Here is a 12,614-nt window from a genome sequence, read left to right as displayed (position 1 = left end):
GTATTTTGTCTAAATGTCTCATAATGGTTTAGTAAATTTACTGTATGTCTTTTTCTATCCTTCAATACAGTGCTTGTTTTTAGAATTTATCTTTAGTTATCTATCTCCTAGGTCCAGAACATCTTGCTTAAAAAATCAGGAATTGTTTTATATTCATTTCTTAAATAAGACTCTGACTTTCGGCATTTCTAGGGGAAGAATTAATTATGTTATAAAAAAGCTGGAAATAATCTGATACAGAAACTGGTGTTTATATGTGTGTGAGAATGTGTGAGTGTGTATTTCAAGGGCTTATTTCCATTAGAAAATGGATGTGGGAAATATGTATGTTAAAGTACCAAGTTTGGATCTGTTTACTTTTGACTTATTCTGAATTTCCCAAGGTTCCCAGTTAGTTTAAATATACTTGTAGAGCATGGCTGAATGAAATGATAGGATAATACCTTTCTAAGCAACACAACATGATTCTATGCACTGACTCTGGTTTGGGATTCTGATTTCTTATTTTTATAGGCTCAAATGTCCCTATTTACCTGTTGTATATCTCTATGAATTATTTTTTGGTCTTTATGCAAATCTTGCATGCTAGCCATTTTATTTGGAATTTATTTACTAGCTAAATACTAAGTACTACCCACTCTAATGACAAAATATTCAAGTGAACTCGGGGTAACGTTTGGAATTCAGCTTGCCTATCATGAATCTATGTTTTAGTATTTTACCAGTGCACTTCAAGATTTTGCCAACAAAAATCCATTGTTGTTCAAAAGGCTATAATTCTTGGTTATATAACTGAAGTGTCCACTCCCCTCTTTTTCAGCTTAGGGTACTTTAGTATCCTAGGTTAAACCCCAAAGTGTAAGTATGGCAGCCTAGCACTGATAGCTACTAGGCATCCAGCAGGTTATTAGAGGAGGAATTTTTAAAGGATAATGGAAGGGAATATGGAACATATAGATAGAGGTAGATTTCTATTCTCACTCCCAGAGGGAAGGGGCAGTGACCCAGGGGTTATGAAGTTTCCATTCATGCAAAGACTAACAATTGAGAGAGCAATGTCCTGGTCAAGCACAGCTCTAGGGCGTCTGTTGATGCTCTTTCTCTCAGCCCATTGGGCCCCATGGGATATCTGAGAATTCTTTACAGTCAGGATTTAAAGTGGAAAAGCCTTTGGGTCCTATTCCCCTCTTCACAGTACCATTAAGTCTTTCCTGGGTTTCTCACTTTTTCTCTTTTTAAAATTGTATCCCCTTTATTTTTCCACAATAATCCATAAGGAAATTCCTAATAATCCAATAGACTTAGAACCCAAGCAACAATAAAAAATTGGTTTATTCTCTCCTGGAGGGTAAGTACAATGCAAGATTTAAAAAGACAATGCTGGATCTTGTAGGATATTTCATTGAGGATGGAATGAGAATAGCCACATTTGAGAATAGTCAGTTGGCTTGTTACCTTAACATCTACAATGACAACAACAGCTAAAAGGCAAAAAACAAGCTGGATTTCATAAAAAATAGAGGATGAGTATTCTACTCTCTGCAGAATTTAAATGAGGGATACACAGAGCAATGAAAAATTATCTGAAGAGCCATTGCAATACGAAAGAAATTACTAAAATAAGTACTAGTAAATTATAATAGCTAGACATAAAGTCCACTTACATTTATTGTGCATTCAGATAGTTGTCGTTAACATCTATCTGCCTTTATTATTATCATTACTTAGTATACTAAAAAAAAAAAAAAAGAACAAGTAAAAGGAGAGAAAAAGAGATAATCATTTCTACCCAATGGTACATCTAGATTCTAGAAGATTTCTTCTTTTTATCTCAGAAAATAGAGTGCGGATTTTCTTGATTTGTCCTCAGTAAGCCACCAACAATAAGACTGGAAGAGAGACAAATTAGCTCTAAACACCCACAACCCATTCTGGGTGGAGTATAAATGGTTAATCGTGACTCCCTTTAAACACAAATTTTTATCTGACTCTTGGATGTGATTTAAGATACTAACGCGTTATATAGTCTTATTCTGTCTACATGATTGGACTACACAGAAAAAGTGAAAATAAGAAGGGGGAACGAGATATATTCTTGACCTGTATCCTGGGGTGAATAAAATCGCACTTTAATACTACATGTTTTATGCAACTTCTCAAATCTCAAACCATAGCCACAATAGTAATAGTTGACTCTGTATGTTCTCATTAGAATTCTACCAAATATCTGGCTGGGTAGCTGCCCTCGCCAAGTGGAACACGTAACCATTAAACTGAAGCATGAATTGGGGATTACAGCTGTAATGAATTTCCAGACTGAATGGGATATTGTACAGAATTCCTCAGGCTGTAATCGCTACCCAGAGCCCATGACTCCAGACACTATGATTAAGCTATACAAGGAAGAAGGCTTGGTCTACATCTGGATGCCAACTCCAGATATGAGCACTGAAGGTAAGCATCAGAATCATGTTGGCTCCTTGTGAAATGTGTTTCAGAGAAGCCCTTGCCTGTCTGTCTGTCTGTCTGTCTGTCTATCTATCTATCTATCTATCTATCTATCTATCTATCATCTGTCCATCTGCCAGCCTACCTTTCTGTCTATAATTGATTGACCTAAATATGAAGAATAGAAATGGAATAAAGAAAAGGGTTTAGGTTTAACATTTAATATGTATTTTTTGATAACTTGGTTGATATTCTGTTTAGCATAGGTCTTTGATTTGTTTATTCATTAAACATGTATTTATTGCATATCTACTGTGTATGCGGTACTGGTGACTGAGAATACAACAGCAAAAAGAGGCAGGACAACTCCTGCCCTCATAGGACTTATAATCCTATTAAATGACTACAAATAGAAATTAAAACGGATGTGTTTTTTGTTGTTGTTAGGAAGATACACGGATAGAGCTATGAGAGTATGCACAGACAGTCAGACTCAGGAAGGGCAGTCAGGGAAGGATCCGGGGAAGCAGTGTTTGAACTAAGATCTGAAGAGAGGGCTGGGGTCAGCGGTGAGGCTCCCAGGCAGAGGGAGCAGCTGTCGAAGAATCCCTGTTGCAGAAGAGCATAGAGGGTTGTAGGAACTGAAAATAGGCTCGTGGGCTGCAGATCAGAGGGTGAGGGAAGTGAGTCTTGTGGGATTTGGGCATAATAAGGACTTGAGGCTTTTCCCTAAAGTGGTGAGAAGCAGTGCAAAGAACTGGCTGGGAGTTGCCCAAGTAATCATTTTCTTTTCCTCTAGAAGTGCACTTTGATTGCAAAGTAGAGAATGGATTGGGTGGGCCCAGAGTGAATCCGGGACACCAGTTAGGTGGTAACTGCAACATTAAAGTGGGAGAGAATGAGAAGGATAACGAAATTCAGGGAAGGGTTGTGATCATGAGGCTGCATTTATTGCGCAAGTACTGGCTGAGCCTGTCTTTGTGAAGAGACAATTATGATGTGACACGAGTGCTGCTGGGGAAACACATAGTTTTGATGTAATGGTAAGGAGCAAGAAGACATGTTCAAGACTACAGAACAGAAGGAATGTGATGAGAGGCATGAGTGATGTGCTCCAGGAGAGCTATGGTGTGAAGAACAGGCAGGCAGGTGACATGAGTGACTTGTCATTTCAGGTGGAAGAAAGCATAGGCCAAGGCACAGAGGTATGAGGTTTTAGAGGAATGGTCTATGTTTCAGCCTGGTGGGAAAAGAGGGTTCTTGTAGAAAAGGAATGGAGCTATTTGAAGCCAAGAGAACAGAGTTACACTAGTAACATGAACTAGATGTCAGCAGGGGGCAGCAGAGGGCTGTGAAAATGGCACAGGCTAAGGGAGTTTGGTCAACACTATTCTGGGGAAAGAAGAAAGATCCTGATGCCTAGGGAGGAAACGTTTCTATTATCAGTCCTCTTCCCCCCAAAGTCCATATGTATCAAACACTCTTCTAAGCAATTGCATGCATTAACTCATTTAATTCTCATAACCAGAGTTGGGACAATTAGTTATCTCCATTTTGCAGAGGAGAAGACTGAGGTACAAAAAACTTAAGTAACCCGGCCAAGATAAAGAACAGAGACACAGCTGGATTTCAGAATGGCCTGACTCAGAACATTGCTCCAGACACCATACATGCCCACATGAACTCTTTGCACACATTCTGCAGACCGCCACACTTTCAATCTGTCATTTGCATCTTTAGGTGGAATTAGGCAGAATCATGTGTTGCCAGGGAAGTAGCTAAATCTTCCCAGAGTCAAGATGTGGGTGGGGACAGAAGACCTTGAGAATCGGGTTTCCTGGCATGTGGCCACATTGGCTCTTTATGAATCTCAGGTGGTCCTGCTGGCTGAGCTGGATCCTTCTGTGGGTCTGTGTGTGAACTGAGCTATCTCTGGGGATGAGGTATAATTTTTGTTCCTTAAGGAGGGGATAGTTTGGTTACTGCTCTTGGTAACGCTGATCCAAAGAAGCTTAAGTTAGCCACATAAGCTTTGTCTTTTTTCCAAGGGAGGAAAAAAAACCCCTCATTTGCACAGAAGAGCACTGGTTGAATCTAGGTCATGTTTGTCCTGTCCAGCTTGCTTCTCCGGTTTCAAAACAGGAGAAATTGTTAGAGTGCCAATAGCTTCCAGAGAGCGTTTGGATTTTCGCTTCTTTGATTCTGGTTTTATAGCATTGTTTTCCCATTGGGATATTATGTGTGATGAGGCTCAGAGAGGTTGAAATAAGTTTCAACTTAGTCCCGAGTCCTTACATTTGTACCAAAGGATGTTATAGATAACACGAACCTTATCTGTATTACATTGCAAAGGTGGAAAAGAAGGTAAACTAGACAATACACACGCATCCCATTGGCTCTTTATGAAGCCATCCCATGCTCTGATTACCTGAAGTCCCTGCTGACGGATCGGGGATTTGCATGCTCTTCCCTAAGATCCACCGTAGTTATATTTAAACCTTTTGGGGGTCTGCCTTTGTGAAGAGAGAATTGTGATGTGACATGGGTGCTGCTGGGAAGCAGAGACAGATAAGGTCATTCCCCTGTGACCGGGGGTCCCAGTCACAGCCGTGGAGCACCTTCCACACTGACTACACGAAGTGACAGCAAATGAAAGCTCCCCCTTGAAAAAGGCTAAACCTCAAGGCTACATAGAGTTCTTTTTTTTTTTTTTTTTTTTTTTTGTTCAGCATAACCTGGGGAATCATGGAAGGGTTAATGACCATTTTGGAGTCCCCGAGGAATTTTTGACCAAAAGTTCCATGTATGTGGCTCAAAGTATTAGCAAAGTAAACATATAGATTAATTCTGCTGAATATTTCTAGAACTTCAGAGAAAAATCCATCTGAAAACGTTTTGAGCAACAGACTGGTCACGCTGTCAGCGAACGCCTGAGAAAGAAGACAGTTTGTTAGGACCAACCTGTTCCAATCAATTGTGCCATCGATCCTTATCTTGTAAATTTTGTCATATACAAATGGATTGGTTAGGTTCTCTCTCTCTCTCTCTCTCTCTCTCTCTCTTTTTAAAATAATTTGATTTGTGTTTTTCACCTAAAAAATCAGAAAGCTCCCAAATCTAGCGTCCACCAAGAAAAAACAAGTGTGCTCTTAAGATTCAGTTTTCCTTCACAGGAAAACTGATTGTGTTCTGCCCCCTGTCAGGGCAGTGCTTGGATAACAAATGGTCTGCCTGGCCTCCCGCACGAGTTTGTGTGCTGCCGAGTCCTCAACTACCCGTTGTCACAGTCTGAGTTCTGGCCTCTGACTCAGCACATGGCATTCAGCTCTGCCATGAGGCAACGACCCTGACCTGGGAGCCACAGGCCCTGGCTGGAGCCTCGTCACCCTGCATGGCTGTGTGATATGGGGCAGACTAGTTCCTGCATTTGGAAAATGGGGATGATAATTTCTACTTTACAGGATTATAACAGTAGAATAAGATGATGGCGATGAATGTGCTTTGAAAAGTCACCAAGTTGGGGTGTATTAGTCCCAAGTCCTTAAGTTTGTACCAAAGGATGTTATAGACAATATGATTCTTATCGATATTACATTGCAAAGGTGGAAAAGAAGATATACTAAAATAATAACAATAATATATTCAGCCATCAGTCTGACCCTGTATTGAGAAAGGAAAGATTGTGTGTGTATGTGCATGTGTTGGAAAGGCTGAAAGATTGTGCCAGGAGTGATTCTTTCAGGGCCAGCCTTAGGTAAACCTTGGATATCATTAGGGCCCCCCACTTATTTCAGGCCCTAATGCCTCAGTCTTCCCCAGCATACCCTTGTCCCCCTTCTCACCACCTTTGCATGATTTCAGGAAGCTTTTGGTCATTTCAGAGTTGGATTAGCCTGGAAGAGGTGCAGCCTGAAGTTAGATTAGATTGTCAGATTAAGTTGGTGTTATTGGGTTCTGTTTTTTTTTGTTTTAATTCATGTACTTACCTAAGGCCTTTTGAGCATCTACTGAGAGCCAAGGCTTACTGTGAGTTCCAAAAGAATGTTTCATCTTAGTTGCCAACATTTAAAATGTTGACTATTTTACATTTTAAAAATATGCATTTCTGTCTTGCCTTTAGGTATAATTGTTTTGGGGAATGAAAACTTTTTACCAAATTAAATTCTACATGGAGCCAAAATACACAAAACATAAGAATCAGGGCTCTGGTTGACATTGGGTTTGTTACGTGAGCTTTTATTCCTCCATGGGTTACATTTTAGCTAAGGCTCCCTAGAATGGTCTTCAAGAAGAGCAATGTGGGTGCATTGGGCAGAGCTGGCCCCTCTAGGATTGGTAGCAGAGGTACTCAACCCCAGGCCAGATGTGGCTCTCACACGGGTGTAGGCAGAGCATGACCAGGCGGGTGGGGGGCAGGGACAGACTGGGAGTTTGATAGATTGACAGCATGGGGGCCAGCAGGAGCTGCTAGATGGCAGCTCTTTCTACCTTTCTCCCGCCATGTGCTGTTCTAAGCACTGAGCAGGCAGTAGCTCCTTTACAACCACCTCTTAGCAACAATGAGCTTGGGACTATTATTATCCTGTTATATCTGAAAAAACTGAGGCGCAAAGGTTTTCAAAAGATCATTCTGTCATGGCCACTCAAACCCAGCCAGCCAGATGCCAAAGCTTCTGGTCTTAAGCTAACTGTCCTTGCCTCATCTGCCTCTGGGAAGAGTGCCGTAAACAACTGACTGCATGGCAGGCCCACCCAGGTCTAACCTCAGAGCAGAGCACAGAGCTGTACATCAGTCAAAGCTATGGCTCAGTTTGGACTCTGAGAAATCCCAATACATGTAGGAGCTGGCGTGCCTCCGATTTAGATGCCTTTAGGGACCAGGTAGCCAGCACAAAGAGAGACGGGGCCCCCCCCGGGATTGCAGAGTATACCCTGCCTAAAGGAATTCCACTTAAAACATCTCCAAACTGCTCTTTAGATCCCCATAGTAAGAGGGATTAGTAGAGCACCAGCAACAAAATTAGATATTGTCCTGGTTTCATGTATATTTTCTGCTCCTGTCTCCCAGCTGGAAGCTAAGGTAGGCCCCCTGGATAGAGTGGTAACTGAGGGGGCCTTCAGGCCATGACCAGGTCTTTGGTAATGTCTGCCCTTCTCAGGTGCTGATGCCTGACTACAGTGTGTTGTGTTGGACTTTTAGGACTTGCATTATAAGGGTGTAGCTAAGGAGGGAAGTCTGAGTGGCTCTCCTGGGAGACTTCTCTGCCCCGGTGCAATCTGCAGTAAAATCGTTTCCCACCTCTCCAGTCCTCCAGTGGGCTGGCAGTGTGAGACTGTGGCTCTCAGAGGACATCACATGTTGTGTCTCTGTGGTTGAGGACAGAGAGTAACTGGAGAGGTCAAATCATAGGTATGAAGCTGTATTTCCATGGACTTTGTATTTCCCTCTTTCATCCATTTTTGAAGTAATTTCCACTGACCTTCTTCTACCCATCCCCCAAATCCACGAAATATCTTTCACTGAGAACCTGTAAGCAGAAGAAACTGCAGCATCCAGGAGTGTGGTGATTTTAGGGGGATCTCTTACAACAGGCTTCGGCAGAGCATACATACCCTCTCTCCATGGCAAAGAAGACATCTAAATCATCTTGTAATCGAAAAGGTAGTCATGAAGCTGCAATAACTATAATCATAATTGCCCAGGAAAGGAAAAACTGAATTAGTTTTAATGCACACTGCACCATGAGAGAATAAATGAACAATTTATCCAATATCCCACGTGTATCAGTTAATAAGTTAGTCATTTCATTGGACAAATGGAAACTTGTACATGTTGAATGAGTAAGGTTGACTTCTTTAATTGGGATGGACTAATTCTGTTTTACATTTACCTGGAAGATGCTTTTGGATGAAAGGAAATTGAGGTGACAGGACCTGTCAGGTCCTCTTTGAAATCCTCTAAACCTCTGCTGGATCTGTGCTAACAGAAGATATAAAAACCACTCTTCTGACTACAGGCAATGGTGAACCTTTTTTTAGGGGAAATAGGTGCGGACGCAGAAGTCTCTCAAAGGAGCAGCCAAATCAAGTGACAGCTGCCCATTGCCTCTGCAGGGCCCCTCCATTCCATTATTAGCAGGATTTGATAGTGTCTCACCTTTTCCTTCAAAGAAAGGAATGAAACAGGCTGTGTTATCCCTGCCTCATCGGGGAGGGCGCTGTGACTTCATGGGGTGCTGGAGGAGTTATTGACGGCGCTGTTGGGGTTTTATTATTTACATGTCTGTGCTGTGCTTTCTCCACCCCAGGCCGGGTACAGATGCTGCCCCAGGCGGTCTGTCTCCTGCACGCGCTGCTGGAGAATGGACACACCGTGTATGTTCACTGCAACGCGGGGGTCGGCCGGTCCACGGCGGCCGTGTGCGGCTGGCTCCACTACGTGTTGGGCTGGAAGCTGCGGAAGGTGCAGTACTTCCTCGTGGCCAAAAGGCCAGTGGTCTACATTGATGAAGACGCATTGGCCCGGGCACAAGAAGATTTTTTTCAGAAATTTGGGAAAGTGCGTTCTTCCATATGCAGTGTGTAGGTGCCCCCCCCCCCCCCCCCCGCCCTCCTGATTTCCTTTGGAAGCTGGGGTGACAGTAGTACAATGACCTAGGAACAAAGATTCCACCTGAAGAGACAGATCGCTGGCTTCGCCCCCAAACCGCCTCCTTTAGTCTGGGGCTGACTTTCTGTTACGCTTTGGTTGAGCTGTATCGCCTTTGAAATATTTTACAAAGGAAGCTATGACTGACACATGAGAAAAGCTACACGCGGCTGGGCTGTGCAGTGTTGTTCTAGTGTCAGATAGAAAGGGAAGGTGTGCAGTTCCTGCTGCCGGCAAGCGGACCAGCCCTTTGCGTGATAGACACTGCATCTGTTGTATTATGAAGTCATGACACTTGCTGCCTTGTAACGTGGCATTCAGAAGAAAGATAGGATGTTATGTAGATTTCATCACTTGTATGTGTGTGTGTGTACACACACACACACACACACACACACAAACACACACACACTTTCATACTGAGATTATAAAATGAGAGCTGGTGAATTGCCAAAAAAGGATATAAGGGTAGAAGCCTGGATTGTGACTAAGAGCTCAATGTGACCAAAATTGATGGCTTTCTAGACGTTGTTTTGCATCCTGCTTCAAAGTCTGTTCTGTTCCAGGGCATCACCTTCCTTATCTACCCACAGCCCTGGGTAATACTCAGAGTAGAGTTATAATGTCTCTATTTGATCGAGGCTCAATGAACATAGATAGCTTGCCCAAGGTTTTCTGGCTATTCAGGGATGAACTGGAGTGTATTTGACTCAGTGCTTTTTCAACACAACTTGTTTTGCCAGCAAACTGTAGTGAATTCAGCTTCTCTATCTCAGAGTAAGGTTGATTTTCTGCAGCAGTTTCTACCGTGAGAAATGGAACAGCATTCTGATCAGTTGCCAAAGAATTTAGGAGAGTACTTATATTTTGAACAACCTATTTTAAAATATGGTGGGCTGTCTCAAGGCCAAAGTGGCCTGGGCTGGGCTGTAGCTCACAAGAGGAACTATACAGGGTGGGGCAAACCTAGTACATGAAACAGTTTATTCTTATGTTATTATTTATTAATTATTGTATTATTTTCCATATGAACAACTCTAAGCCTACTTTTGCCCCACCCTGTATTATCAGAAAAGCCCAAAGAGCCCACATCCATATCTCATTGTCCCCCAGCTTGGGAAAGACCCTGGTCCACACTCAGTTGAATACAGTACACAGTTACTGCACCTCCAGAATTTGCAACTCACTACCTTACCCTAGACTCTACAGGAAACACAGAGATGAACAAGACTTTGCCTTCCAAAGCTCATAGCCTGGGAGCAGCCCTGTGTCCAATCAACTATGATGCAGGATTGAACTGTGAATGCCATGCTAGATCGGGGAGAGGGGATGTAACTTTTGTTGGGTGCCTCTTATGTGCTAGCTGTTTAACCATCTTACCACTTTTTATCTTCCTAGTACCCTAGGAGCGAGGCTTTGTTATCTCCATTATGGAGACCAGGAAACGAAGGCCCTGAGAGGCTAAATCAACTCTGTAGGATACATGGTGATTAAATAGATGAAATGAGATGCAAAGCTAGGTTTGTCTGACTCAAAGCCCATACTTTTCCTATTAAACTCTGATGCTTATTTACTTTTCTGCTCCTCTTTCCTTTCATAAGTATTTATTGACACTAGAGAGTCTGATTTAGGAAGTATGGGGTGTAAGAAGGATATAAGGTAAGCCCCAGTGGAGTTCAGAGGAGAGAAAGATGTCTTATGACCATTGGACTCAGGGGAGATGGCATTTGATTTGGGCAGAGAGGGCTAGACAAGACACATTTCTCCCTCAATTTTATAGTTGGATTTATAAACCAAGATTGAGTAATATGAAGTCCAGCTCCCTTGTTAAAAGGAACTAGAGATAGCTATTGTATTAAAGTAACCCCTTTATACTAATAATGTGTTGTATGAAATTTAACCTTAAAAATGAAATATTTCTAACTAATTATGTATGTGTGTGTTAGAGTGTTTGTGTGTGTGTGTGTGTGTGTGAGAGAGAGAGAGAGAGAGAGACATGTCTAAGAAGTCAAGTGATGTAATTTCCATTCCAGAAAAACCTTTTTGGGTGGATTTTTTTTGCTCTGATAGGCAAAATTATTTTAGGGCTATTAAATAATATTTTGGAATAACCTCTCTTGTCTTCAATGGATAGATGTCTAATGTATTTCAAAATAACCTGAAACTTTTGCTAAATAAAAGCATTAAAAATGACCTCTGTGTGCAGGGTTTTTTGTAAAAATGTCATTAATTTTGTCTGCAATCCAGAAGAACAAACTATGTTTTCTTATTTATAATCTAGTCTATTCCTTTATTCTTCAAAGGAACAAACTAAGACCCAGAGAAATCACATGACTCTTGTACAGCAAGGAGTTTCAATTAAGGGTCAGAGGAAAGGGACAAACTGGGAAGCTCAGTCAGGAGATTTATTTTGGTGTTGAGAAGTAATTGGAGAATTCATGGGTATAAGAGAAGGCAGTGTAGTTAGTGGGAAAGAATTGGTGGGAGGATTAATGAAATCAGAGTAAGTGGAAGAAACATGGCTAAAATGAAAAAAAAGCAAAGAAAAATGAAATTTTCAAAAGAAGAAGAAACAGGCATTTTCTTTTATAAAGATACTATAAGAAGGAAGGTGTGACTGTAGACACAGAGGGGTATAGAGAGTCAAGGTTATGTTCCCAGAACAGAGGTTGTACTAAATACTCACTGCAGTAGAAAAGGACAGCTCGATGTAATGAGCTGACTGAATAGGAGGGTATGCTGAGCATTGATTTATCATCTGCTAAGAAAAAAGAAAGAAAGCTGAGAGGAGATGGAACTAAGAAGAGAGAGGAAAGGACTGATGAAGCTACCTCTCATTAAAACAATCATAATGGCAAGATAAGAAGGCAGAGAGGTGGAACAACCAAAACAGTACTTTGTTCTTTCCTTCCCTAACCCATTTCTCCCAAAGTCTTCCCCAGTTCAGGTAACAGACACATACTTCCATACTTCTGGTTGTTCAGTTTCCAAATCTCAGCTTCCAGATGTTCGTTCTTAACTCCTTCCTTTCAGAATTCACATTTACTCCAAAAGGAAAATCTGTTACCTCTCCTGTCAAAATATGTGTAGTCTATGTTTTACCTACTCCATAGAACAACCCATAGAGCTTGGTTAGTAATCTCCAGACTGAACTTCAGAAATAGCCTCCTAACTGGTCTCCCTGCCCCTACCAGGATCCTATCTCCTATTACACATGGGCCAGGGAGAACCTATAAAAATGCATGGATCATGTCACTACTGTGCCCAATGTCTCCAGTGACCCGCCAAGTCACTCAGGGTAACAGCCAAAGCCCTTCAAGGACCTGCACAACCTGGTCCTCTATTAGGTCTCTGACTCATCTCCTACTGCCCTCTGCCTCACTCTGCTCCAGCCACACTGGTCTTCTTGCTCATTGAGAACTGCAGGCAGGCTTCTGCTTCAGGCGCTGGCACTTGCTCTTCTCTCTGCCTGGATGGCTCTTTTCCAGGTATGCACATGGCTCACTCCCATACCTTA

General features: G+C 42.1%; 1 protein-coding gene across 3 annotated transcripts in view; it reads left to right on the top strand.

The window, feature by feature from the left end:
- Positions 1-11,290, top strand: part of EPM2A (EPM2A glucan phosphatase, laforin) — a 57,660-nt gene extending 46,370 nt beyond the window's left edge. For 2 of the 3 annotated variants that reach the window (XM_036317832.1, XM_036317833.1), the window contains exons 3-4: positions 2,213-2,454; positions 8,757-11,290. In XM_036317832.1, the coding sequence (XP_036173725.1) occupies positions 2,213-2,454; positions 8,757-9,034 (520 nt within the window). In that variant the 3' untranslated portion in view covers positions 9,035-11,290. The remainder of the gene's footprint in view (positions 1-2,212; positions 2,455-8,756) is intronic. The other variant, XM_036317834.1, reaches the window with a different exon arrangement.
- Positions 11,291-12,614: the final 1,324 nt, after the last annotated feature.

Source organism: Myotis myotis, unplaced genomic scaffold (genome assembly GCF_014108235.1).
Source record: "Myotis myotis isolate mMyoMyo1 unplaced genomic scaffold, mMyoMyo1.p scaffold_m19_p_7, whole genome shotgun sequence".
In the NCBI taxonomy this organism is placed as follows: Eukaryota; Metazoa; Chordata; class Mammalia; order Chiroptera; family Vespertilionidae; genus Myotis; species Myotis myotis.
The sequence above is the reverse complement of the archived record's forward strand: the minus strand, read 5'-3'. Positions and strand labels throughout refer to the sequence as shown.